Source organism: Pyrgilauda ruficollis, unplaced genomic scaffold (assembly GCF_017590135.1).
Source record: "Pyrgilauda ruficollis isolate IOZ18807 unplaced genomic scaffold, ASM1759013v1 scaffold95, whole genome shotgun sequence".
NCBI lineage: Eukaryota > Metazoa > Chordata > Aves > Passeriformes > Passeridae > Pyrgilauda > Pyrgilauda ruficollis.
Genome location: NW_024531599.1, coordinates 1,030,989 through 1,056,529, shown reverse-complemented (window position 1 = coordinate 1,056,529; position 25,541 = coordinate 1,030,989). Strand labels below are relative to the sequence as shown.

At 44.6% G+C, this 25,541-nt stretch overlaps 1 protein-coding gene across 2 annotated transcripts in view; it reads left to right on the top strand.

Moving 5' to 3' along the window:
- The window catches only part of KDM5B (lysine demethylase 5B), a 56,197-nt gene that overhangs the window by 21,724 nt on the left and 8,932 nt on the right, over positions 1-25,541 (top strand). The window contains exons 6-21 of one of the 2 annotated variants that reach the window (XM_041489610.1): positions 2,653-2,743; positions 3,895-3,998; positions 5,430-5,588; positions 6,145-6,264; positions 6,722-6,880; positions 7,324-7,505; positions 10,477-10,639; positions 11,618-11,737; positions 13,480-13,674; positions 14,223-14,404; positions 15,166-15,290; positions 15,614-15,764; positions 19,734-19,848; positions 21,878-22,233; positions 23,328-23,466; positions 25,274-25,453. In XM_041489610.1, coding sequence (XP_041345544.1) covers positions 2,653-2,743; positions 3,895-3,998; positions 5,430-5,588; positions 6,145-6,264; positions 6,722-6,880; positions 7,324-7,505; positions 10,477-10,639; positions 11,618-11,737; positions 13,480-13,674; positions 14,223-14,404; positions 15,166-15,290; positions 15,614-15,764; positions 19,734-19,848; positions 21,878-22,233; positions 23,328-23,466; positions 25,274-25,453 — 2,541 coding nt within the window. Of the gene's footprint in view, positions 1-2,652; positions 2,747-3,894; positions 3,999-5,429; positions 5,589-6,144; positions 6,265-6,721; positions 6,881-7,323; positions 7,506-10,476; positions 10,640-11,617; positions 11,738-13,479; positions 13,675-14,222; positions 14,405-15,165; positions 15,291-15,613; positions 15,765-19,733; positions 19,849-21,877; positions 22,234-23,327; positions 23,467-25,273; positions 25,454-25,541 lie in introns of both variants that reach the window. The other variant, XM_041489609.1, reaches the window with a different exon arrangement.

The window sequence follows — 25,541 nt, the reverse complement described above, 5'->3', positions numbered from 1 at the left end:
TACCATCAAGTCAGTGTGGTTTTATATGATCTTACATGTTTCTAAGAAGCAATGTTTATTTGGATAAGCATGAAATGTATTGGTTATATCTCAGTATCTTCTGTGAAGGCATATTTTAGGAGATCATGTGTCTCCTTTGTTGCTGGAAAACAGCAATGCTTTGGCTCCAGCCTTTCCAGCCTGATGATCGTATCTCCAGAGAGTTCCTATTTCTTTTGTTTGAGCAGATGAAGAGTAGAGGAGGATATTCCCAGGAGAGGGTCTGATTAGTGGTGACATCATGAGTAAGGAAGGTCACAGTTTGTTTCAGACTCTTATTAACTCCCATTGTTCTGGCCTTGGTCTTTATTAGTGCTAATAGTACAGCTTAGCTGTTGCAAATTCTGCCTGTAATTATGCTTGGTTAATGAGTTACAGTTAAGGGTTTCTAAAGCTTTTCCACTGAAATACCTGGTTACAAGTGGGTTTATAATTCTGAGCAAACTTCAGTAGTTTGGGCTGAAACTTTCCATTTGAAGTGTCTGCCTGTGATTGAAGGATACTTGTTCTCATGGATCCCTTAAGAATTGACAGTAGGGCAGATATACCCTAAAATTCCAGCTGTTTCTTTGACAGTGGTTTCAGATGGCACTGACAGAGAGAGCACATTTTTGTCATTTTGGGGGAAACCAACTGCTCATCCTAAGCCAAAAAGCAAGGCTGCCCTCTCAGCTTTTGCCCCAAGCACCACTGATGTTGTGTACCTCATTTTTGTGGAAAGAAAATCCATAATTAAGAACATAACTGGAACACACAGCACTAAGGCTGAACTGAGCAGAGGGACTGGCTGGCTTAGCCAGGAGCTGTAGTGTTTTAAGACAGTAATTTCCCAAAGTTAAGATTTGTTAATGTGAATTTTGCTGTTCCATGTCAGTGCAGTCAGAGGAGGTGATTAAATCCATTTTATTCAACATTGAAGTTCCAAGCAGTTTGCATTTACAGTGACCTGGTTGCAAAAGAGTAATGTTTGGTTCACATCTCAATATTTTGCTCTAATGAGATACACAACGATTTGTCACTGTCTTAAACTGTGAGTGTTAAATTCATTCTCATGTTTGCCAGTTTGATGTTTCCTGCTTTTCAAAGGCTGACCATAAACACTTTGAAGAAGTGAGCCACGGGGAAGTACTGTTAAGTTATTGTGGCCTGTAGGATAAGCATTAGTTTGCAGTTGTGAGACACACAGATTTTCCTTGCCCTTTCCTACTTGGTGAGTAAACAGTCAGGAGAAAGTGTTCATAATGAGAAAGGAAAAGGGCAATGACTGTCTAGGCTGGTTTTGAAATGCAAAAGCATTAGGTGCTTGATGTAGAGCAGTTCAGTGTGAAAGACCACAACAATGCAGGGGAGGTGAAAGTGAGATGACCTGATGTGATAAAAGGCTCAGGCCAGACCAAGAGCTGCTCTTGTGGAGATCAGTATCAGCTGAAGCACAAAAGGCACACCTCAGAGGAGCTGAAGATGTAGAAGCTGGGTGTCTGTCCCTGCACTTGGAGTTCAGGGCATGCTGGCCCTGAGGCAGGACTGCTGCACATAATGAACAACTTCTCTTGGTGCCTATCTTAAGCAGTGGGACCTCTGTGTGGTCTGATGGAGACATTTGGGCAAAGAAAGCACGAGAAGTGATTAGGAAATAAGGTCAAAGCCAGCTCTGTAACAATCAAAATCAATCAAACAACCAAAGCACCCTAGACTGAATAACAGTTCCCACCCCGTGGAGTACATGGGACTGTGTCCAGTCCTGCCTTAGACCTGATCCACACATCCCATCTTCTGGGCTTCAGAGAGTGGCTGAGAGTGACTGCCTTGTTGCATGACCTCATTTCCTTAGAGTGTTGGAGAAACCTCTTGTATCCCTCTGGGATTTGAGAATTGTTCTCCCACCATCTCAAAATGTCAGGGAAGAAATGTAAGAATTAAATGGAAGAGCATTATTCTGTGATGAAAGTTCCAGGATGTACCAACAAAGGTCCCTGCTTTGAAGACTGGAGCAGGTTCTGCTCCTCAGAAGTACAAGAAAATCTGTGAAAGCACAGAGTTCCTTGTTCTTTGCTTCTTAATGGGTCCCACTGAAAGCAAACCCGAATCCTTGTATCATTGGCATGGACATTTTGGAGGATTTGCTTTCAAATCTTCCATGTTGTTCACTGCATCGTTTCTTTCTGAAGTACTTGTAAATAATTGAAGACAAGTATTTCAGAACTCCAGGTGTCTGTTTAGATTTAGTGGTTTGTAAGTATCAGATGGTTCTGAGTTTAACTGAAGTCCTTGGAGTGTCTCTCTGACTCTCACCTGTCTGCCTTTTTCCTGGAACAAGGCGGGTTACACGTCTTGAACCCTTGTGGTACCTCAGAGAGGTGTTTGTATCTTACACCAAGGAATCATGAAATGGTTTGCATTGGAAGGGACTTTAGGAAATGATTAGTTGGGACTCACAGAGCCAGCCTTTCCACAGCCAGCCGGAGATTCCAAACTCATCTCTCTGTGCTTGGGCGAGCAGCCAGATCAGCTGGCAGTGAGCATCTTCCCAAACACAAGTGGCAAACCAGAGTCTTCCAGCTAAGGACAGAACTGAGGGGTTTTTCCTTGTTTTGTTTTTTTCCCTTTTTAAAGGCAACCAATGTTAAAAGTGAGACTGACCCTCCAGAAGCCAGAACTCACAATCTGAGACGCAGAATGGGCTGTGCCCCTCCAAAGAGTGAAGGTGGTGAGTGAAACACAGCATAAATGCAGTTTCTGTTTCTTTGCACAAATGTGTTTTAAAACAGAGCTAAAATCAGCATTTGGAACTATTCAAAGTATTTTATAAAAAAACCCAGCTTGCAGTTAATTTTAAAATTGGATTTTTTGATAAAAAGTTCTTTCATGGGTTTTAAGTATTTTTTGGGGGGGTTTTCTTGTAAGTGGTTGAGTTTTCTTGAAGATGATGTTTTCATTTGAAAAAGACACTTTTTCAAATGTGGTTGTCTCTTCTGGAACAATCAGAAATGAGATTGGAGCAATGGTTTTGTTTTGTATTTTAAATAACATCAGTATATGAGCTTTAAATAGAAGAAACTCCTTTAAGAATGCATCAGATATCAGACACTTCTAGGAAGGAATTTTGACTTGAAATCTGGAAATTTAACTCATGAAAGCAAAAGGTAGTCTGTTTTGAGTTTAATGATAAAGTTTCCATAATATGATTAAATTGCTGCTATCAGCAGTCCTGAGTCTCTTCTCTCCTTAAGAAATAATTATTTGAGACTGAGAAACAGTATTTAATGCCATCAAACAGAAGAATAAGCTTGTTGATAAATCATTTAGCCAAATAAATACAGGAATCATTTACACCTACTCAATAATTGAAATTACCTGAGCAATCTGTCAATCTCAATTGTTCCTTCAGAATCTTTATTTCAACAATTTGTTTAGATTATGGTGTTCTGTAATTTGAATTTTTCTTCTTCAAGGAGTCTCTTAAGCACTAGCCTCCCTCCCCCAAGAGTAGAAGGAAAAAGCTCTTGACAACATTCTTTAACACCACATGGAAAGAAAACCTTAGCTGATAAACCTGCTCGTAATTCAATTTAAATGAATTGAAATGGCATATAAAGTACTGAAAAACTGTGGGCTGTGATAGCCATTGCTGGCTTGTGGTGGTGTGCTGAGATTTTTGGGTATCACTGGCTTCTGGAGGCATGGCAGGAGTTCAAGTCTTGCCCTACACTGACTGGAACAAGTGTAGGGGGGATAACAATTCAGCAAACACCTTGGTATGATGCAGTCTAACAAGCAATAAACAAAACAAATAATAACAAAGAATGCTAAGCATTGAAACATTTTGCAGTACTCTCTTTTTTTTCCTTTGCCCAGACAAGGAAATGCGTAATGTGGTGAAACTCCCTGAGAAGAAAGAACTTTCTGGGGAGCCAGAGAAGGATAAATCCAAAGTCAAATCTAAAAAACCCACCAGTGCTGTGAGTACCCCCTGCCTTCCTGCAGCTGCATTTTTTGCAGGGGTTTCTGGATTTCTCTAGGGTGTGTAGTAAAACCTGTTGTCACTTTGTCACATGGAGGACTCCTGTCTTCCTCCTGGAGCCCCAGGCTGAAGCACAGCAGTGTTTGTGCCTGCTGGAACATCAACACTGCCAAAGCTTCCTGCTTCACAGAGCTGGAAATGGCAGGATGGTTAAGTTTCATTATCTATAACTAAAGTAACTCGTTTTCTGTCTCCAGAGTACAGTCTCAAAATAAGCATTTTGAAAGCATAGTCAGTGAAAGTGGTTCTTGTGAGCTGATCCCTCCCCACTGCTCTGGAACCTCAGGGGAGCTCCATGCAGGCTGTGGCACATGGCACTTCACAGACCTGCCCCTAATTCCACAATTTCAGCACTAAATTGGAAGCTTTATTGTTCAAATGCATCTTAAAAACTATCCCTGTTCCTGCTCCAGCTCTCCACACGCCACCAACATCCCCCAAAACCCCCACCTGAAGGCAGTGGTAGTTGTCTCACTTTTGAGAAGATAATGCTGAGATTGTTTCTGCCCATGCCACGAGTTGGGTACCTTCTAAAACCAAACATGTTCCCATTCAATCCACACCTGTAGCTGGTACCTGAGAATGAAGGGTGCAAATACCAGAAGCCTGACACCCTCGCCCCCCAAATGAAAAAAGCTTGTGGGGAGGAGCAGGAGATGCTGCTTTTGGACAACATAAGGCAAGAGGTTCTGCCTGTCCTCTTGGCTGTTCTTGACTGTATTTGGGAAGAGCCTTCCAGGCTGCTGGTGAAAGTTGGATAGGACAGGCAGCAGAGAGCCCATCCCAGGTTGGAGTGCCTGTGCCTGTTCCTTGGGGCTTGGGAGCTGCTCTGTCAGAATTAAGAGCTGCCCCTCTACCCAAAGCTCCTCTGGGAGGTTGGAGCCTTCTCTGGAGAAAATAAGGAACATCCCCAGCAATAGGAACTCCTTTGTCTCCAGATTTCTGTCTTCCAGTGCAATTGGTCTCAGAGGGGAATGAAACACCTGAGGCTGTACATGGGAAAAGCCCATGCTGAGTTTGAGCCCCCAGCAGGTGTTGGGTTATTCATGCCCAGCCCCAGGTGTTGGGTTATACCTGCCAAGGCCACAGTGCTGCTGATGTGAGCTGTCCTGGCACTCAGTCAAGTCTTCTGGCATTTGGGAAAAAAAAAAATGCATAGAAGGGCTTGCAGCTCTTTTGGTCTGTTCTTAAATTACAGAGGGAGGTATTTAAACTTCTAAAAGAATATTCAGGGTGTGTTTGTCTCATTTCCATTGCAGAGATAAAGTAAGGATAAGCTTTGGGAAGTGTCACAGATGGGAGTTACCAAACTGCTTTCACCGAGTTAGCTTCAGCTCTCCCATTGCTCCTGTGGAATTTTGTGTTGCAGGTGGATCTGTATGTGTGTCTCCTGTGTGGCAGTGGGAATGATGAGGACCGACTCCTGCTGTGTGATGGCTGTGATGACAGTTACCACACCTTCTGTTTAATTCCACCCCTCCATGATGTACCCAAAGGGGACTGGAGGTGTCCCCAGTGTCTGGCTCAGGTAATCTGACAAATCACTGCAGTAAGGCCAAAGGCTAATTTGTATTTTGTGGGTTTTTTTATCTGATCACAAGAATAGAAAATACAATTTGTTGTTATTTAAGGTTGGGCAAACAAGGTGATAGAGGTAAAGCTAAAATGAAGGCTGGAAATGCCTCGTATTGCAAAGCTGACACTTACTGTTTTGAGCCAAAAATTGGTGTGCCTTTGAAGAACATTTTGGATTTTAACTGACATCTTCCCTGGTACTTAAAATTGGAGTCTCACTAGGTGCTTCAGTAAGGTCATTTCTGGATGTTATCCTGCTTAGCTCTACTAGAGTAAGGAGAAGTTAGGCATATTAGTTAATTAATATTTATGCAGATTTATAAATAAATTTTGTAATTTGGTGAATCAAGCAGAGTTTCTTCTTCTGACTCCGCCCTTTAAGAGTGTTTTCATTGCAGTGGTGTACTTCCTTCTTACCGCTCAGAACCTGTTACAGGAGCCCATTTGTGTAAATCTGAGCACAGTGTTCTGTTAATGGGTTACAGAAACCATTACCTTTTCACTTGCAGGAGTGTAACAAGCCTCAAGAAGCCTTTGGGTTTGAGCAAGCAGCACGAGACTACACCCTGCGCACGTTCGGGGAAATGGCTGATGCCTTCAAGTCAGACTATTTTAACATGCCAGTACACGTATGTTCCTGCTTTATCCTCGTGTTGTGTAAAGTTCATTTTGTGTGGTTAGCTAAAATAGGTAACTCTAGGGAGGGAGGAAGGGAGGGATTCTGATTTTAAATGGGATGAAATCCCAAATCAGAGGTTCTCATTTACATCGCCAAGTCCTTTTTCTTGCTGGTGTTGTGGTTTCTTGTTCCTCTGGCTGCTTGTGTTTTTATTTGGTTTTTTCCCACTTTAGAAGAAGTGTCTGTAGGGAAGGGAACGGTGACAAGTCAGGCACTCCTGAGAGAACAGGGCAGCAGCATCTCCTGGAACCACATGTCTGCTGCAGTTGTTTTTCTCTTGTTGAAACAATTTTAAAATGGGGAAAAAGCTTCAAGCTAATGGAGGTTCCTCCCTGAGACAGCTTTGATGCACGCGCTTCTCATCTACTGATTCCTCAGTACATACTCTCTTTTCTTCTCATACCTAGATGGTCCCCACCGAGCTGGTTGAAAAAGAATTTTGGAGACTTGTCAGTACCATTGAAGAGGATGTGACAGTGGAGTACGGAGCTGACATTGCTTCGAAGGAATTTGGCAGTGGCTTCCCTGTTAGAGGTGGGAAGTTCAAAGTTAGACCAGAAGAAGAGGTAGGTCTTTCAGTTCACTGTGGATGTTTTTATTGCAGTTTTTCATGGAATAGCTCTCCTTGGTTTAGAGCACACTAATTGAACTGGATTGCAAAGAGTTTGTTTTGTGTATCTGGCAGAGTATTTGAATAGGAGAGCTACATCAGGATTTTGAATAAATAAAATTTGTTGTGATCAGCCATTCAAAGCCATAGGTTTATTCTAGTAGTTAATAAATAACTTCCAAACCAAATAAAAAAGGTCTCGTTTTAACAAAGCGGGTCAGGTCAGGGTTGTGAAAGAGGCAAAGACAATGGAGGGTTTAGTCTTTGAGTCATTGACCTGTTTCTTATATTCCTCAGTTGGGAAAAGTGCTTCTCTTCTATTGCTCTTGAGCAGTTTTATCTTCTTGGGTTTTTCCCTTCCTGTTGTATGAACCTGTGACTGTTCTGTTCAACTTTCAGGAATACCTTGATAGTGGCTGGAATTTAAACAACATGCCTGTGATGGAGCAGTCTGTGCTTGCTCACATCACTGCGGACATCTGTGGGATGAAACTGCCCTGGCTGTACGTAGGAATGTGCTTTTCCTCATTTTGTTGGCATATAGAAGACCACTGGAGCTATTCCATTAACTATCTGCATTGGTGAGTTTGAGGAATAAACCAAATCTAGGAAACAATCTCCCTTTCCTTCCCTATTCTCCTTAATTAGTGGACTAAAAGCAGATTCATAGAGCTCAGCCAGAGTAACCTGCTGTCCTGTTGCAGCAGGGTCAAATCTGACAGTGTAATTCCTACGTTGATTTATTTTTGGACAAGAGGTCATGTTTTGGAAAGAGACATCCATTCCCAGTTTTAAAAAAATCCATGAAAGATGCAGCAGATACTCCATCAAATGTTTTATTATACTCAATGTAAACTAAAAACCATGCGAGTTTTCTTTTAAAAATCATCCAACTTCAGCTAGCAACTCAGTTCCGGCATGTTTTGTCTGTTGGATGGATCATGCTGTCATAAATCCTCTCATCAAGCCAACACCTGTCAGCTGTAATCAGGACAGATCTTTGCCATCTCTTTGATATTCTAAATAGACTGAACTCCTTGAACTTCTCACCTTACAACAGCTTTTCTAGAGCCTGGATTATGGTTGTCACTCTTCCTGAAACCTGTCAATCTCTTTCTCTTTCCTAGTTCATACGAGTATTCAAGGAGAATGGTAAAACCAATCCCAGCTGCTGTTCAGTGGGTCCTTTTTGCTTGGTTATTCAGTTGCTGCTCCATGAAATAGCAGCTTCTGCAGTGCAGCCCAAGAGCCAGTGACTTAATTCACTTGCTTTCATGGTGCTTACTGTTAAAAAAACAAATGTTTGAGTGGGGATGAGCAAAGGAGAGACAGTATTACATGGCAGAAACAATTTTTCTTGTCATGTGTTACTGATTTTTTTTTTCTTTGTCTGAGTCTTCAGTCAGACTGAAAACTGTGGGTGGCAGAGGAGATTGCAGCACAGATTTCATTTCTTCTAGGAGAGTTTCCCTCACTGTTCTTAGAATGGCTTTCTGTCCTCCATAGTGTGCCCCCAATTGCATTATTGTCTGCAGGAGGCTGGAAAGGTGTGTCAGTGCATATGTGTATTTGTCCATACATGAGATATATCCAGACATGAAAAGTTTCTTGACCTGCTTTCAGTTTATTTATCCTCCATCTGGAAAGTCCTTGATATCCTTTCATTTGCAGATACTCTTCTTTATTTCCCTTCAGTGCAGAGGTTTAAATCTGTATTGGAGAGCAATGTGCAGTTGAGGTTAAAGCTGTTCTTGGCCAGAACAGTCTGAACAACCTGCTTCTGCAGAGACAGTGCTCTTAACTCTGAATCAAAGACTCCAAAAAGCAGGACTGGTTCTTGAGAGAGTCCTAGGGATGGCATGTCTGTCTTCAGAATTCCCATGTGCCTTGGAGGAGCCTGTGTCCTGCCTGGTGCAGTGTTGTGAGCAGCTCCTTGGAGGAGCCTGTGTGCAGTGTTGTGAGCAGCTAATCCCAAGTGACCCAGGCTGCAGCAGCAGAGCTTCCCTAGGGTTGAAGACAGTAGTCCTCCTATGGAACTCTGAATTCTGTGTTGGTTCTAGAAATGGTAAAAGGGAAAAAAACCCCCCAAACCTTTGCTCTAAAGATTCTTGGAAATAAATAAGATGTCAGTCCTAGACAGAGGATGAATTGCCATCATTGCTGCTAGTATTTGTACAGGCAGGGATGTGGAGCAGTCAGGAAGCAGAGCAAAAAGACCTGTGACCTCCGCTGCTGCTCCCTCAGGCTGCTGGCAGTTCAGCACCTGCATTAGAACTGTCTGTTACTGGTTCCCCTGAGGTCCAGAGATCTCCAGTTCCAATGTCCTGCTTCAAGTTTAGCACAGTTCATATCTGTTATGTTTCCCCTTCCTCAGTGCTGGTGTCTGTCAGGGAGCAGAACTCTTGACCAGCCCAGTCCAGAAACAGAATGGTTTTTACTTGCATCTGTGGCTGGTCTTCCTGGATTCCTAGAGTTGTCCCAGAATGATGGCTAGGTCCAAGGCTGGAGAGTTGTCCCAGAATGATGGCTAGGTCCAAGGCTGCAAAGTCATTTAATACTCTGTAACAACTTCTGTATAACTCCCTGTGTGTAACTGCCTAGAGTTGTCCCAGAATGATGGCTAGGTCCAAGGCTGCAAAGTCATTTAATACTCTGTAACAACTTCTTCTGTGTAACTCCCTGTGTGTAACTGTCCCTCCACAGTCCATCCTGCTGGCTGTCCTCTTCCCCTGACACAGGGGCTGTGTAAGTACAGGAATGAGCTCCTAGGGATGAGAGATAGACTTCTGGATTCACACTTCACTCTTATCTTTTGGAATCCTCCCAATTGCTTCATGATTGATGGAAGCAAAGAATACTGTTGGGTCAGTTTTAGTCTGCCAACTCTTCAGAAGTCTTGGAATAAGGTGATTTGTCTGTTTTCCTTTCTAAATACCTTTGCTAAGTTCATTCTTTCTAAGGCCCTGGAGGCAGTTTTGTCTCAGTGCTGCAGTGAGCCAGTGTCAGTGTAAGTTTGTAACAGTATCTGCTGGAACACATCTGCATCCCCTTAATTCTCTCAGCTGGCTTGCATCGAGTGCTGAAAGTTCTTTGTTCCTACTCTGGATATGGATTTTTTTCCCTTGAAGTCTTGCATAATTTGGAAGTTTGATTTCTACTTCCTATGTGTTGTTGCTTTTATGGCAGTTATACATGAGACAGAAAGAACTGGCTTTGGTTGTTGGACCCAAGAGGGAGTTTGTGTTCATGGGAAAAGACAGGCAGCTTATGTTTTGAAGTTGCATTGGAATCAGCAGCACTTCACTGAGGACTTCTTCAGACTTTTTCTCCCTCCCCCACAATATTTGAAGTACCTGCTCGGAAGTGTAGGCATTTAAAAACAGGTCTGGAGAAAAGGGACCTGTGTAAAATGTGAAGATTCAGGAACGTAAAGAACCTTTGCATTCCTTCCTGGTGATATGCCCTTCCTTTGACATGGTGTATTTTAAAGCAGAAGACTAAAAATGTAACTTAAAGTTTGCTTATATTTAACTTTTTTTAATAATCTTGCAGGGGGGAGCCTAAAACGTGGTATGGAGCCCCAGGGTACGCAGCTGAGCAGCTGGAGGATGTAATGAAGAAACTTGCTCCAGAGCTATTTGAGTCCCAGCCAGATCTCTTGCACCAACTTGTCACCATAATGAACCCGAACACTTTGATGGCCCACGGGGTGCCTGTATGTGTCAGACTCCTGTGCTACTCCCCCAACCAACCCTCTTTGATTGGAACGCTACTTAAAGCTGATAATTGAAGCCACTTTTATTACAGAGGTGGTGTGGTGGTTTCCATGTGTGTTGCATCTTCCTTATCCACTAAAATGTGCCAGTGTGAACAGATGGGCAATGGAATTGTTGCCTTTGGGATCTACTGGCAGACTCTTCTCTGGAGATCCATCTTGGATATTTCTATTTCTGTGTCTCAGCTGAAAGGCTTAGGCTTTACCTTTGGAACAATGGCAGGAGCTCTTGTATGTCTGTTCAATCAGACACTGTTTTTTTGGCATAGAGTTTCTGTCAAGGCCCCAAACCCCATTCTTCCTTTATTTTGTCATCCACATTCTCTTATTTTTCCTGAATAAGTCCTTAGGTATTTAAAAAACATTTTTTCATCAGATTTCATCTTATTCCATACTAGGTTATTCATGGGAATTATGTCCCTTTACAACTTAATTGGCTTTTGATGAGCTGACCTTGGGGCATAAAGGAAAATCTGGAAAAAGTAGCAAAATTTGTGGTGTCTCCTATAGTAGCCTCCAAAATGGAAGAATGCAGGAAGACCTGCCTGCTTTCATGCTGACTGTATGGCCCCAACAGTCTTAGGTGAACAATAACATGAATGTTAAGGTTCCCAATTTCTCTTCCCCTTCAGCTGCACAGTGGAGAGAGCTGGATCTGTGTTGATCCTGAGCCTGAGGTGTGAGGAGCATAAGGCCCAGGCAGCAGCTTAGAACTGTTCAGAGTGGGGTGTGCCTGAGTGGCACCCTTGGCTTTCCAGGGTTTTATGTGACACGTTATCGGCTGCCAGTTGTAATTCTTGGGCTTGTGCTTTAAAACTCTTGGAAGTCCTCACAGAAGTTACTGTGAGTTGGAAATCCATGTTCTCCTCACCAGCTGTGTTTGGGTGTGAGCTGACATTGGCCTGTCTGTCCCCCCAGGTGTACAGAACCAACCAGTGTGCTGGGGAGTTTGTTATCACCTTTCCCAGAGCTTACCACAGCGGCTTCAACCAGGGCTTCAACTTTGCTGAAGCTGTGAACTTCTGCACCGTGGACTGGGTATGTTCCAAACCAGTTTTTTCCCTAAGTGAGCAGTTCCAAAGCTGTTCCTGCCTAGTGTATAGCTCTGATTTATTGCTGATGCACGCATCGAGGCCACAGGTCAGAAGGAGCCTGTTACTGGCAGCATGGTGTTTGCTGAAGGTTTGTCATGCACTGAACTGCAGGCTGCCTCTGGTTCTGAAGATTTGGTTTGGAATTATGTATCAGGGCTGATGTAGCTGTTGCAGTAGGAGGGAGGCACAGTCCCGTGCATGCCTGGAGTATGAGATGCACCAGTGCTGCTAGAGTTTGCTTATTTTTGTGTCCCCGAATTCTATCTCAAATCAAAAGCTGTAATGGTAAAATTTCCTAGTTTATTGCACTGGGAATTCTCTAAGAGGTGCTTTCTGGAGCTGGAAACCATATGAAACTTGGATATCTTTTCTGCTTTAGCTTCTGTGATAAAGTTAGATAGTACATGTAACACATTACTAACAGACATTGATAGTCCTCTTGTGGGGGAAAAAGGTAGGAATTGCAAATGTGAGAGCATCCTCTTTGGTAGCAGAGGTGCTCTAGGTTTTTAGGGAAGAACACCTTGATGAGAAGAGAGCAGAAAGTTCTTAAGTTCAGATGGAAGGTTTACAGAGCAGTGCATCATTCCCAGTAAGCTTCACTCAGCTCACTGAACCAGCAGAGATGGGCACACATTAGGTCAGTTATTGAATAAGATCTTTGTCTTTTTAAAAATAAACACAAATGGAGGACAGTTGCTCCCAAGTTACAAGTAATTTTACCTTCACAGAAAATGACTCAGACACACAGTGCTGTCTGATCTTACAGAGGTTCTTCTAAGCTTCTGATAAGCTTAAATCACACTTTTCTTGTGCTTTTTTTTTTCTCCCAAAAAGATCTTGGCTATTTGTATGTATAGCCCAACTAAAACACTGCTAGATGTAATAAACATTACTTAGAAGAGGGAGATGACTAATATTGCAAGAAAGCTTTCTGCACTTGACTGTGCTCACATGTCAGTTGGTTTTTCCTCTTGTCCTTCCATGAGTTTCACACTGGACCCAGCACATAACCTCATTGTACTCTGAGCATCCCTGTCTGCCTGCTCTTAAAATAGAGCTGAGTGACCTGCCCAGCTCAGGATGAGCTGCTCTGCCTGCAGCCAGTTAGGGACATCAGTGCTCCCTGAGCCAGCAGGTTCTCGTGCTGCAGCACAGTTCATGTCAGCAGGGAGAAGGGCTGGGGTGCCCTGCACCTGCGTGGGATGGGGTATCCCTCGTTAGGGACATCAGTGCTCCCTGAGCCAGCAGGTTCTCGTGCTGCAGCACAGTTCATGTCAGCAGGGAAAAGGGCCGGGGTGTGGGATGGGGTATCCCTTGAGTGGTGGGTGCAGGCCAGGCTTATGCCAAGCTTGATGCTTCCTTGGCCTCAGTGCATTTTTATCTTGATCTTCTGAGCCCACTGTGATTTAGTGATTTAGTAGTCTTTAATTACAATCTCTGCAAGAGAAAGCACCTCCCTCAGCTCACACCCCTAGAGTCCACTGGGAAAGAGCCATAAGCATTCCTGGTGTGCACAACTTGGGATCCTGATTTCTCTAGTTTGACACTCTGAGTTATGAATATTGTTGCTGGAAGGATTTGTCTTGGCCTTTCCTTGGGGCAGTTTCTGGGTAGTAGCATGCAGAGGGATCTCCTTGATGTCCTTTCCTGAGTGCACCCTGTGATGCCGTGTCTGCCCCGCAGCTGCCCCTGGGCCGGCAGTGCGTGGAGCATTACCGGCTGCTCAACCGCTACTGCGTCTTCTCCCACGACGAGATGATCTGTAAAATGGCTTCCAAAGCAGATGTCCTGGACGTTGTGGTGGCATCTACAGTCCAGAAAGATATGGCTATTATGATTGAAGAGGAGAAGAGGTTGCGTGAGAAGGTTGATAAACTGGTGAGTTGTAGGAAAGAGTGGTTTGGGTGGGAAGGGACTTCAAAGGTCATCTTGTTCCATCCCCTGCCATGAGCAGGGACACTTTCCACTAGACCAGGTTGTTCCCAGCCCTATCCAACCTGGGCTTGAGCACTTGGAGGGATGGAATTCATTATAATGAATGAAGTAACAGTTGAAACAGTGATGTGAGAATATGCTGGTTCTTGTATTGGGGTGTCAGAGGCTTAGAGGTACTTAGTCCCTTCCTAAGTTGTGGATTTTAGGGGAGCATCTGGGTAAAGAATCATTGATCATGCACCTTATTTTAGTACCTACCCTTTAATGTTGTTCAGAATGTCACTTTAAAGGTAATATTTGTACTTCCAGTCATTTGGTCAGAAAAGCTGATTTTTTTCGTTAACCAAGATTTCTGTCTACCTGGGTTGAATATCTTATATCTAAACTTCATTATTCTTTTGATAAATTTACCTTTTGGTGTTTTAGCTTGGAATAGCCTCCTCTTTGGAACAGTCACTTCTTCATTAGGCTTTGATGTGACACTCTTGCAGGGAGTCACTGACTCGGAGAGGGTGACGTTTGAGCTGTTCCCTGATGATGAGCGACAGTGCCTGAAGTGTAAAACCACCTGCTTCATGTCAGCAGTTTATTGTCCCTGCAAACCTGGGTTGTTGGTGTGCTTGTACCACGTTGAGGACCTCTGCTCCTGTCCCACCTACAAATACAAACTGGGGTAAGCTTGAGGTAGTAGCTAACACCATGATCTGGAGATAGTATTGTCTATAGGTACTGTGATTTGGTAATCTCTGCTGCCAGTGGGGCTACTCTCTGTTTCTGTTACAGTCCTTTGCAAATCCAGTGCCCCCACAACAATGGGACTGTTTTGTGTTCACACACAAAGCCTCTTCAGCATTCAGCTCTTCTTGCTCTATAATGGCAAAAATTGCTGGCTAAGTTAGTTTGCATTTTTATTTATAGCAACCAGGTCATTGTCCCTTAGATCCAGTCCTTACCAAGGAGTATTGTTTTGCTTTTTGGAGCTTTGCTTCCCGTTGTTAACTTTTCTGTGCTCTTTAGTACATCTTTTGTCCAATGTGAATGTAGCTTGCTCTGAGACAGTGTCCAAATTCCTTAACTGTCCCATAGAAATTGCTTTTTGTAGCAATTACAGCGCTGAAATTATCTCAAAAGGAACATGGTGTGGTTGTAAGGTCTTAATTGTGTAACCCTGAGTGCACAGAAGCTTATTTCTGTGTTGTATGGACCAACACATCTTAGCATTACCAAATGGTTTGGTCTGGAAGGGACTTTAAAGCTCCTCTCATTCCATCCTTGCTATGGGCAGGGACACCTTCCAGCAGTGCAGGTTGCTCTGAGCCCCATCCAGCCTGGGTCCTCATCCTGCTGCCCCTCGTTGCACCCTCCTGGTGCCCCTCGTTGCACCCTCCTGCTGCCGCAGTGCTGCTGGAGGTTTGAGTCATGTGCTGCCCGCAGGTACCGCTACACCCTGGAGGAGCTGTACCCGATGATGAACGCGCTCAAGATGCGTGCTGAGTCCTACAACGAGTGGGCTTCCAACGTCAACGAGGCCCTGGAGGCAAAGATCAACAACAAAAAAAGTGAGGATTTTACCTACTGCCTGTAGCACATCATTTAAAAGGACTATTTTTTCAGTGTTTAGTTTCCAAACTGTAGTAACTTTTTTCTTGTGTGATAATCAAAAGAATCATTTATCACTTCATGTTTTTAAGTAAATATTTTAGCTGTTACAGTCCCAGAAATGATGCTAAGCTGTCTCTGTGTGACAAGACTGTAAATCATTTTGACACAAAGTGTAACTGAAGTAGAAATAGAAATACATTTAATGTGTTGTGTTTCTAAGCCTTACCATGGAAAATCCATCACAAAGGGAGACTTCTTAACTTAATGTCTTTTCCAACAGGTCTCATCAGTTTCAAGGCTTTGATAGAAGAATCAGAAATGAAAAAGTTCCCAGACAATGACCTGCTGCGACACCTCCGGCTGGTGACGCAGGACGCGGACAAATGTGCCTCAGTGGCCCAGCAGCTGTTGAATGGCAAGAGACAGACCAGGTAAGTGCCACTCCATGTCTGCAGCAAAACTGGGCCACGAGGGATGGATGTCAGTGGCCAGTGATGGGTGCCAGTACTATGCAAGACTTAAAAATTAAAAGAATCTTTGTCTCCTCAGCAGAGTCATCTTTGACAGGGAGATTCAGCTTTACTATATGTAATAAGTTAAACATCCTGAGTTTTCAAATCTCTTCTTCCCCTGTGTTTGACAGTTAGTCTGTAAATTCATTCCAGTGTTCCCTGAAAAGAAAGAATGGTGTGGTATGTCTGACAAAGTAACACTGAGCAAGATACAGTCCCCTTGTCTTTGTGCCGTGGGCACTGTAAATCTGTCCATAGTGCAGGTGTTGTTGTATTCATTACCCTCTGTGCTGTGGAAAAACAAAGTGCCTTAACTCCCTGACCTGCTGCTGGTGGGAGTGTTGTATGAGAGCTCTGAAAAAATACCTGCTCTTTCCATTGAATCTTTTAGACAGGTTATTTGCTCAAGGGATTTGAAGTAAGGCAGTGTTCTTTGTGAGCTGCCTACCTGGTCCTGCTGGCATTCCATGTCTGAAATTAGCTGAAAAGAGCCAGAACAGAGGGCTTAAGGCCAGTTCTCCTCATTGCACAAGTCTAGTTGTGCCTGTACTGATGTAAGAGCCGTTCTCTCAGGATTCACTAATTACTGTCTTCTGTTGTGTCATTCTTCACCCATAGATCCCAAACTGGTGTGGGTTGGAAGGGACCTTAAAGCCCATCTTATTCTACCCTCCCTGCCATGGGCAGGGACACCTTCCACTACCCTAGGCTGCTCCAAACCCTGTAAAACCTGGCTTTGGCCAATTCCAGGGATGGGCCAGCTGCAGCTTCTCTGGGCAACCTGTGCCAGGGCCTCACCACCCTCACAGGGAACAATTCCTTCCCAATATCCCATCTAATCCTGCCCTCCTTCAGCTTAAAGCCATTGGTCAAGGCACCCAGACTCACCATGGGCACACTGAGCCTTGCAGGATGGTGGTTTCTAAGAAAATGTTTGGTTTATGTATGTGGAGAACTATGGCTCATGTCCACCAATCTTAAGTGTGATGTACTTCAGAAAAAAATTGATTGTCATTTGTCCCATTTGGAGAATTTTCACTCATTTCTGCTGCTTTGAACAATATGGTGTTTATTGGAGCAGTTGCCTTTTGTGCTGGTGGAAGTGCACATGTGGTTCCTGCATGTCACCTGCCTCTGCAGGGTCATGGAGCTCCTCACTCCTGGCCCTTGCACTACGGTGAAGACTGGATTGGAAGGAATTTGGGGGCAGAATGTTCTGTCACACTGTCTGTTGCTGAATGTTGCTGTCACACTTAGATGTGATTCTTGTCTTCCTTCCTGGTGTTCCCTCTGTAAGCCTTTGTATGCCTTTGGTATGAACTTGATAAAAATTCACTTTTGCTGTCTTGCACACACAGGAGGATGAAACCTCTGTAACAGCAACATAAAAATCCTGCAACAAGGAATGAGAAATTCAGCACTCCCACAGGCATGATTTCTGCCAGATAAGGAACTTCCAACCTAGAGATTTTAGGCACCATCATCAAAGGACTTGTCCACTTCTGATCTGCTCCTTCATTTGGTGCTGAGCCATCTGGCATCCCCAGTCTGTGTTCTCCCATCCCTGGTGCTTGTTCAGGTCTCCCAGTGCTGAACTGGGAGCAGCAGCCAGGCCCTTCCCACCTCCTGTGTGCCAGATGGGTCCTTCCTGCACTGAATCTGTCCCTGACTTTGTTTGGCCTGGGAAGAGCTGGGAGCAATTTTTATCTTCATCTGCTTGACTAGGTCTGTTCTTTTCTCACCATGAGAGGCTCTCAGCCTTCCACACAGCTGGGTCTGCCAGCTCCTGCAGCATCCCAGACTGTGACAGGTAATTGACCCTGTGCTGCTGCTGTACAGTGTTGAGGCAGTGCTTGAGATTCTTATTTGCTGTAGAAGAGGTTTTAGTCCTTCTCTCACAATTTCTTCTTGAATCTTTTTTGGCATGTTTCTGGGAAAAGTCCAGTTTCATGTCTTCATAATTTTTAGTTGTTTTAAAACCCGTGTTACTTGATTTTTTTTTTTTCTTACAACGCTGAAGTGGGGAATGCTCACAGCTTTTGAAGGAAAATATAAAGAAGATAATTACCTGCTTAAAATCTTAATACATGTTACATCACATGCAGATTCATATGCCTGGAGCTCACATCTGCAGGATGCTTGACAACCTCCATCACACCTAGTGCCAGGTGTTGGTTAGGAAGGATTGTGGATTCTGCCTAAAATTTGATTTGTGTTTTTTGCAAACTTTCTATTGTGGACTGGGCATTTTGGTCTGATCCCAAGATTGGAGGAATCATGCAGGAGACTTGTCTCCTAGAGGGAGGTGTCCCTGTCAGTCACAGCAGTCAGTGACACTGGGGGATCTTCTCCAGCGCAGTAAACACAGCAGTTCATGGGGAGAAGACCAGGACAGAAGGTAATAAATCATAGTACATCCTGTGACTCCTGCTCACCAGCTCCTCTGCAGTACCTGAAGAGATGCAAATGGACTGTACATCCCTATTTCCTCTGGTTCTCTTGGTGCTGGGGGATTAAACACTCACAGATGCTGGCTTGGAGAGGTTCTGTGAGTGTCTGAACAGGGCCGGAGCACAGTGTGGCCCTTGTTCTCCTGGCATAGGAAGGCAACACTGTTCCTGCCCTGCTGCCATGTTTTTCCTGTGTATATCCCCTTCCTTCTCTAGGTCTCCTGAAACCTGTTCTGTTCCTTAGAGTCTCTGAGAATTTGTACTTGGAGACCTTTGTGATTAATAATCCTGGATGGACATGGGTTTGGCTTCTGTTGGTGGTTTTTCTTAGGCTCATCTAATTTCTGGTTTTCAAAAACATCTTGTGACAGCTATGCCATTTAGATATGTGTATGTATATATATGTAAATATTTATGTATTTAAGAACTTGTGCTTTTTCTTGGAAGACACTGTGGAGCTTACTCAAAAACCAGTAGAACAAAGCAGCATGTAAAGAAACCTGTGTTGTACCTGAGACTTTGAATTCATTTTATTGTTCAGCTGACTGTGGGGTTTGGAACTCTCAATGTGATCCTGTGTATCCGTTAAAAATACCTATTTTTAACTTAGAATGGTAAATTAAAATTTACTTTATAGTGTTCACATTCCAGTTATGCTGGCATATCCTGCTGGGCTGTTCTCCTCTTTTGTATAAATAACACACTGTGGATTCAATTGGAGCCAGCATTGTAAGGGATCTCTTTCCTTTTCTGTTCAGGGTTCTCAGACCTCATTAATACTGGCTTGAGTTTAGAGAGGCTTTTAATATTGGGCAATTTGTTAACACTTATAAGCCACTTACTTGCTACAAAGCTTTTAGATAAAAATAAAAATGCTGATTTCGGTGTAGAGAGGATTTTTCAGAAGTGCCTACACAACCTGTCAATATAAAACCCATTCAGAATTGGGATTTGTTCTCTTTTGGTGTGGACATGGGCAGAGCTGAATACAAAGCAACTGCAACATAACTGAATAGTTTACCCACAGTTGCTTTGTGTTCTGGAAAAAAAAGCTTAATTTTATTCCATAACAACCAGTGTCCTTCCAAGGCTGAGTAGTTGTTCCAGAATCCTATTTAATATGAGTGTTTCAACACTAGCTAGTTCTGCAGTGGCAGACTGAGGTTTCCCACGTGTGTGAGCTCTGGATGCTTGTGAATATTCTGCTATTCCTGAAGAAGGCCTGGCTGACATAAAATCATAAGCAGATGTCAGGGAATCAATAAATCACAGAATGGTTTTTGTGGGAAGGGACTTAAAGCTCATCTTGTTCCACTCCCTGCAAGACACCTTCCACTAGACCAGGTTGCTCCAAGCCCTGTCCAGCCTGGCCTCGAAGCTGAGTGTTTGATGTTTGTTTTTCTCAGTGATAACCAGAAAGCCACACGTGTCATTGCAGGTACCGCTCCGGGGGAGGGAAGTGCCAGAACCAGCTGACGGTCAACGAGCTGCGGCTCTTCGTGAGGCAGCTCTACGCCCTGCCCTGTGTCCTCAGCCAGACACCACTGCTGAAGGTAACTGGGGAAGCCTTGGGAAGGGAGCAGGAGCATTTACAGAGTGATGGGTTTGCACAGCATTCATCTCCCATCTTGCTGTTTGAGCCAAGAGTTAATACCTGGGCACTGGCAGGCTGGGGTGACTTATGCACATGGGATGCTGAAGAAAGGAGCTCTGACCAGCTCCTTTTGTGGTCAGCAGAGTTTTATACTGCACAGGCAAATCAAACCATTCATGCTGTATGAAGGATTGTAGGAGAAGGAGCAGGATGACCTGGGTAACTGCAACTTAAAAGTTAAAAGTTGGGGTCAGTTAACTGGCCTGCTCTTTCGAGTAAAGCCAGGTTAATCTGAGAACATCCAAACTCCGCAGTGCTCTGAGAGACAGCTCTCTCGTTCTTACTACTTTCCTTTTTTGTTAATCCAGAATCAGCTTTCTCAGTTTTGTAATTAGATCCCTCTTTGTGCTCTCAACCCACATTCCAGGAAACCCCACAGACAACTCCAGCCAAACCCAGCCCAGGCTGGCCAAATCCTCTCTCTAGCAGAGAACCTGCTGCTGGCTGGAGTCAGATCACTTTGAATCCCACCACCACCAGCTGTGCTGGTTCTGTGCTCCCCAGATGATGAGCCCTCAAGGCAAGCTGAAAGTAATTTAAGGTCTTGTTTCAGAATTTCAGAATTTGCCAAAATGTTCCATATCACACTGAGGGGCAATAAAAAAAAACAAAAAAAAACAAACCTCTGTGCAGCTGCAATTCCTGTCTTAAAGGAGAAGGGCTTTGCATATTCGTGACACTTGAAACCAGGAGATGCCTTGTCCAGCTCTTGAGCAGTCCCTCAAGTATCCACCCAACACTGAGACACCAGATGGTGCCATGAAAATGAATGGGAATAAGCCAGTTCTACTCAGCTTTGACTACTGCTTTGGAAGCTTTATCTGCCCTGCAGTGTGTGGATCAGATTCGATGCAGTCCTATTTACAGTTATTTGTTTATAGCACTGAAGCTGTGAAGTTTTCTTGCTGGTTGAAAAGCAGAAATTTGTAAATGCCAGACATGCAAACAGTTCCTCTCCATCTGGCATTCCTGAACAGGGAAATGACAAACACATATGGTCAGAGTGTTCCTTTGTATCATCCTCAACAAGCCTCAATTATATGTCATTGTGCAAATTAGGCTGTTAATATAAATGACCAACATTACTGGAGATGGGTTCACAATTCAGTCTATCTCTGAAAAATGTTTGATTCCATGCTGGGGGAGGTTGCCCACCCTGGGAAACAGCCTCACTGGCAAAATGCCAAGGTGTCAGCTGTGAGGGAAGAACTTCCTGCAGGAACAGCATTTCAGGCAGTACTGGGAGTACTGGGCAGGTTGCTTCATACAGAATAATCCCAGCCTTCACTGTGGGGTTGCTCTGGATGACTCCTTTATCCTGGGGAAAGTGCAAACAGCCCCAGAAATACCTTTTGGGGTAATGAGCTGCTGAGTGCATGGAGAGAGAGAAGGTGCTCCCCTGCATGAGAGAGTAAACTGCCTGTGGCTCAATGGGACTGTAGGGTGTGGCTCAAAAGCCTTAGCAGTGCAGCAGAAATGAACTTCAGAACTTCTGTGCCCTTCCCAGTGCTTTGCAAAGCCTTCATAATCCTCACCTTGCTGTTCCTCAGCTGCCTGAGCCATTCCAAAACAAAGCTAAACAGCAACACTAATGGAATGCTCAATTTCCCTTTCCATCCTTTCTGTTCTTCAGAGCCATCTTTCTGGCACCCTGTCACTGGGATTGCCTTGTTCTGGGATACCCAAACTTGTGGCCGTGCTACATATGAGGAGGTGCTGGCAACACTGTGTGTTGAAGACACTCTTGTAGTGTTTCAGCCCTTGGGATAATTTGCCATGTGCACTGTGACATTGCAGCAGGGGGTTTGCCAGGAGCCTGTGCTGCCATTGTTAACCCTGTGCTTCCATGGTTAACTTTGCTGCTTCCGTGGTCAAGTGACCTGACAGAGAACTTCAATCTGATTTATTGTTGCATTTGTGTATTTCAGGATCTCCTTGACCGTGTGGAAGCTTTCCAACAGCAAAGCCAAAAGCTCCTTTCTGAAGAGATGCCCAGTGCTGCGGAGCTGCAGGAGCTGCTGGACGTCAGCTTTGACTTCGACGTGGACCTGCCGCAGCTGCCGGAGCTGCGGACGCGGCTGGAGCAGGCGCGCTGGCTGGAGGACGTGCAGCTGGCCTGCTCAGAGCAGAGCTCCCTCACCCTGGATGACATGAGGCGCCTCATAGACTCCGGGGTGGGGCTCGCGCCCTACCCAGCAGTTGAGAAGGCGATGGCCAAGCTGCAGGAGCTCCTCACCGTGTCCGAGCACTGGGATGACAAAGCCAGGAACCTGATAAAGGCCAGGTAGAGCTAAATCTCAGTGTTGCATTTTGTAGTTCCATGAGTTGTTTCAGATGGAAGTGCCCTGGCTCCTGGAGGGGCTCCCCTTTCTTCATCCATTCCCAGCATGAAGGCAAAGCTTGTGCCAGCCAGAAGGGACACGGCTGGAGGAGGGGGATGAGGGATGGAGCAGTTTCAGGTGTTGGGGTTGCCTTGCAGTGTTTGTGTTGCTCAACCATCTTATGTAAATTCTCCTTGTGCTGCAGGAACGGGGCTTAAGATGCCTCTTCCTTCTTTTCCACCTTCTCCCCTCTCCAGTTTCAGGCTGGAGGACACGTGTTCACATCAAGCTCAGATAGGTACCACCAGCAGGTAAAACTTCATAGTCTATAGAGGTCCATGTAGGACTATTTCTAACTAACAAGGAGGAGATTTTTCCAGATTAATTGGTGCAAGGAAGAAGGAAATAAGCCAAATACTAAGAAAAATTTTCTTGTGGTTTTTACCTTTTGATTTATAAAGTAAAACAGGGGAGAGCACCATGTACTTAAAATTAGGAACGTGGCACAAACTTATGTGCCACGTTTCTTCCCTCAAGATTCCTTTCTTGTTTTTTAATTTTGTCATACTTGAAGCACTGGAACATTTCTTACCCACTACTAACCACAGTATTTTAAGACAGCTTCATATAGCACATTACTGACTAAGCTTGGGTTCAACATTTGATAGGGAACTGTGTTGTGTTTGTACCTCTCTAAAACCTCAGAATCAAACTGGGAAATACAGAAAAGCCCATTTCAGGGTTTTAACCTTCTAATGCAGAATCTCTCAGCTGGTGCTGGTCTGGGGTTTGGTGGGTGTTTGTCATCCAAAAGTTAATAAAAGGTACATCTTCTTTAAGTCCAAAAGTGAGAATATTTCTAGTAGGAGGCTGGAGTAAGCAAACAGACTCCTAAACCTCCCCTGCTCCTGACACCCCAGCTTTGCTGGATGCAACCAGTACTGAACATCATCAGTAACATCATCAGTTGGTGTGGCCCTCTGGTTTTAACAACCCAGGTGATTGGAAGAGGCCCCCTGTAAGCAGCATCTCCCATCTGGGCTGTTGTGTTCCCCAGGCCCCGGCAGTCCCTGAGCAGTCTGGCAGCAGCAGTGAAGGAACTGGAGGAGATCCCAGCCTACCTCCCAAATGGAGCAGCACTGAAGGATGCAGTGCAGAAGGCCAAGGACTGGCTGCAGGAGGTGGAGGCTCTGCAGGTACGTGAGCCTGGCTGCTGGGTAGAGACAATGACCCTGCTCGTGTCACCAGAGCCACCCCACACCCCATGTGTGCTCCAGGGCTCTGGTGTCCCTCTGACTTGGAGCACCCAGTCCAGGACATTGGTTACCTCAGCCATGGGGCAGCTACACTCACTGCCCTGATTCTTGCTTCTGTTTCTGGTCTGTATTCCTTCACCTTTGCAACTAGCTGTCTGCAATAAAATCTATAAAACAGCTATTAGCAAAAATCTAATGTTAAAAAGTTACTCCATTATGGAACTTCACCTTGAGGTCACTTTTTCTGAGTTGCTGAGTAACAACTCCTCCTTAATCACGTTTTTGTGCCACACTGAGGTACAGAGTGGTGATACAGAATAGCTCCTGGCTCAGCCTTGCAAGTGCTCAAGCCAGGGGTCAGTGGGACTGCCCAGACCAGACTAGGGTGGCACTGAGATACCTCTGATTTCACGTTTTGGTGTAAATTGCCAAATATTTTCGTTTGTCCTCTTTTTTTTTCTATAAAGTGAGCTCTGTCCAACTTAGGGGTATTTTCAGGCCCGTCTGGCCTAAATTCAGCTTCCAATAAAAATTTATTTTGAGCTCTTATTTAAAAAACTAATTTTCTTGGATTTAAATATTTTTAAGGAATAAAATTCATGTAATACTAACTTTCATTTGAGGGCTGTCTTGAAAGAATTTGAGTGATTTTTTTTTTTTTTTTTTCTTGGCATTTGCTAATCTCTTGGTCTGGACTCTGAAATTCTGCCTCCTGAATATGGAAAACTAGTTCTGTCTGTGCCAAGAACTTCTGCTTCGGTTCTGTGAAGGTTTTGTTAAATGCCTGCAATCACTGTGACTTGCAAGAAGCTCTTGGCATCAGGACTTTGAAGCTGCTAGAGACGTTAGGGTTGTTTTGCTGAATATTTCCCCAGTCCCACATCAACTGCCTGTTCTAGAAATTACCTCTAGAATTACTCTTGTGCTGCTTTACCTCTGGGTGTGTGGTACCTGCATTGCCTGAGGTGTGGGGTGCCAAGGGAATGGTCAGAGCTTGTTCCCGTGTGGCACACAGGATACTGGGGGTGGTTCTCACTCTTGGCATGGCACAGCCTGGGTTAAACTTGTCTTCTGGTGCTGGAGCTCCCTGCAGTACCTGAAAGGAGGCTGGAGCCAGGGAACCAAGCGTTTCCTCCCAGGGAACAAGGCACAGGATGAGAGGAAACTGCCTCAAGTTGCACCTGGGGAAGTTCAGGTTGGATGTTGGGGAAAATTTCTTCGCTGAAAGGAGTGGTCAGGCCCTGGCACAGCCTGTCCAGGGTAGAGTCACCATCTCTGGAGGAATTTAAAAGGCATGTGGATGTGACACCTGGGGACAAGTGGCGGCTTTGGCAATGCTGGGCTAATTGCTGAAATTGATCTCAGAGATCTTTTTTCAATGTTAATACAACTGTATAATTTTATGATTTCAGAATTATTTTGATTTTCTGCTATGAATGCAGTGTGAGACTGGGACACTGCTTAATATTGTTGGCAGTCTCTGGTTTTGTTCTATTTTCTTTTTAAAGGGTCACTTGGCAAGTGTATTCTTGCTTCCCAGCCCCCAAATGTGTTGTTAGTTTTGTCTGGTAGTCAGTGACTAAGTGCACAAGCAGCACAAATGTCGGACTGATTGTGCAGATCACTGAGCTGTCTGAGCATTAAATTCATTTTTACAAGCTCTGCCCTGAACTCCTTGAGTGACTGCTGTGACTTGGGCAGTGCTGTGTCCTGTGCCTCCAGCATCCTCTCGTTTCCAACCCGGCAGGCTGGGGGCCGTGTGCCCGTGCTGGACACGCTGGTGGAGCTCGTCACGAGGGGTCGGTCCATCCCAGTGCACCTGGATCACCTGCCCAGGCTGGAGGCCCTGGTGGGCGAAGTGCAGGCGTGGAAGGAGTGTGCAGCAAACACGTTCCTGTGCGAGAACTCTCCGTATTCCCTTCTGGAGGTGAGAGGCCTGGATGGGGATCAGCCTGCTCAGTCATGCATGGTGCAGGGACTCTGTGTGTGCCCAGGAAGGAGCAGTAAATATTAAG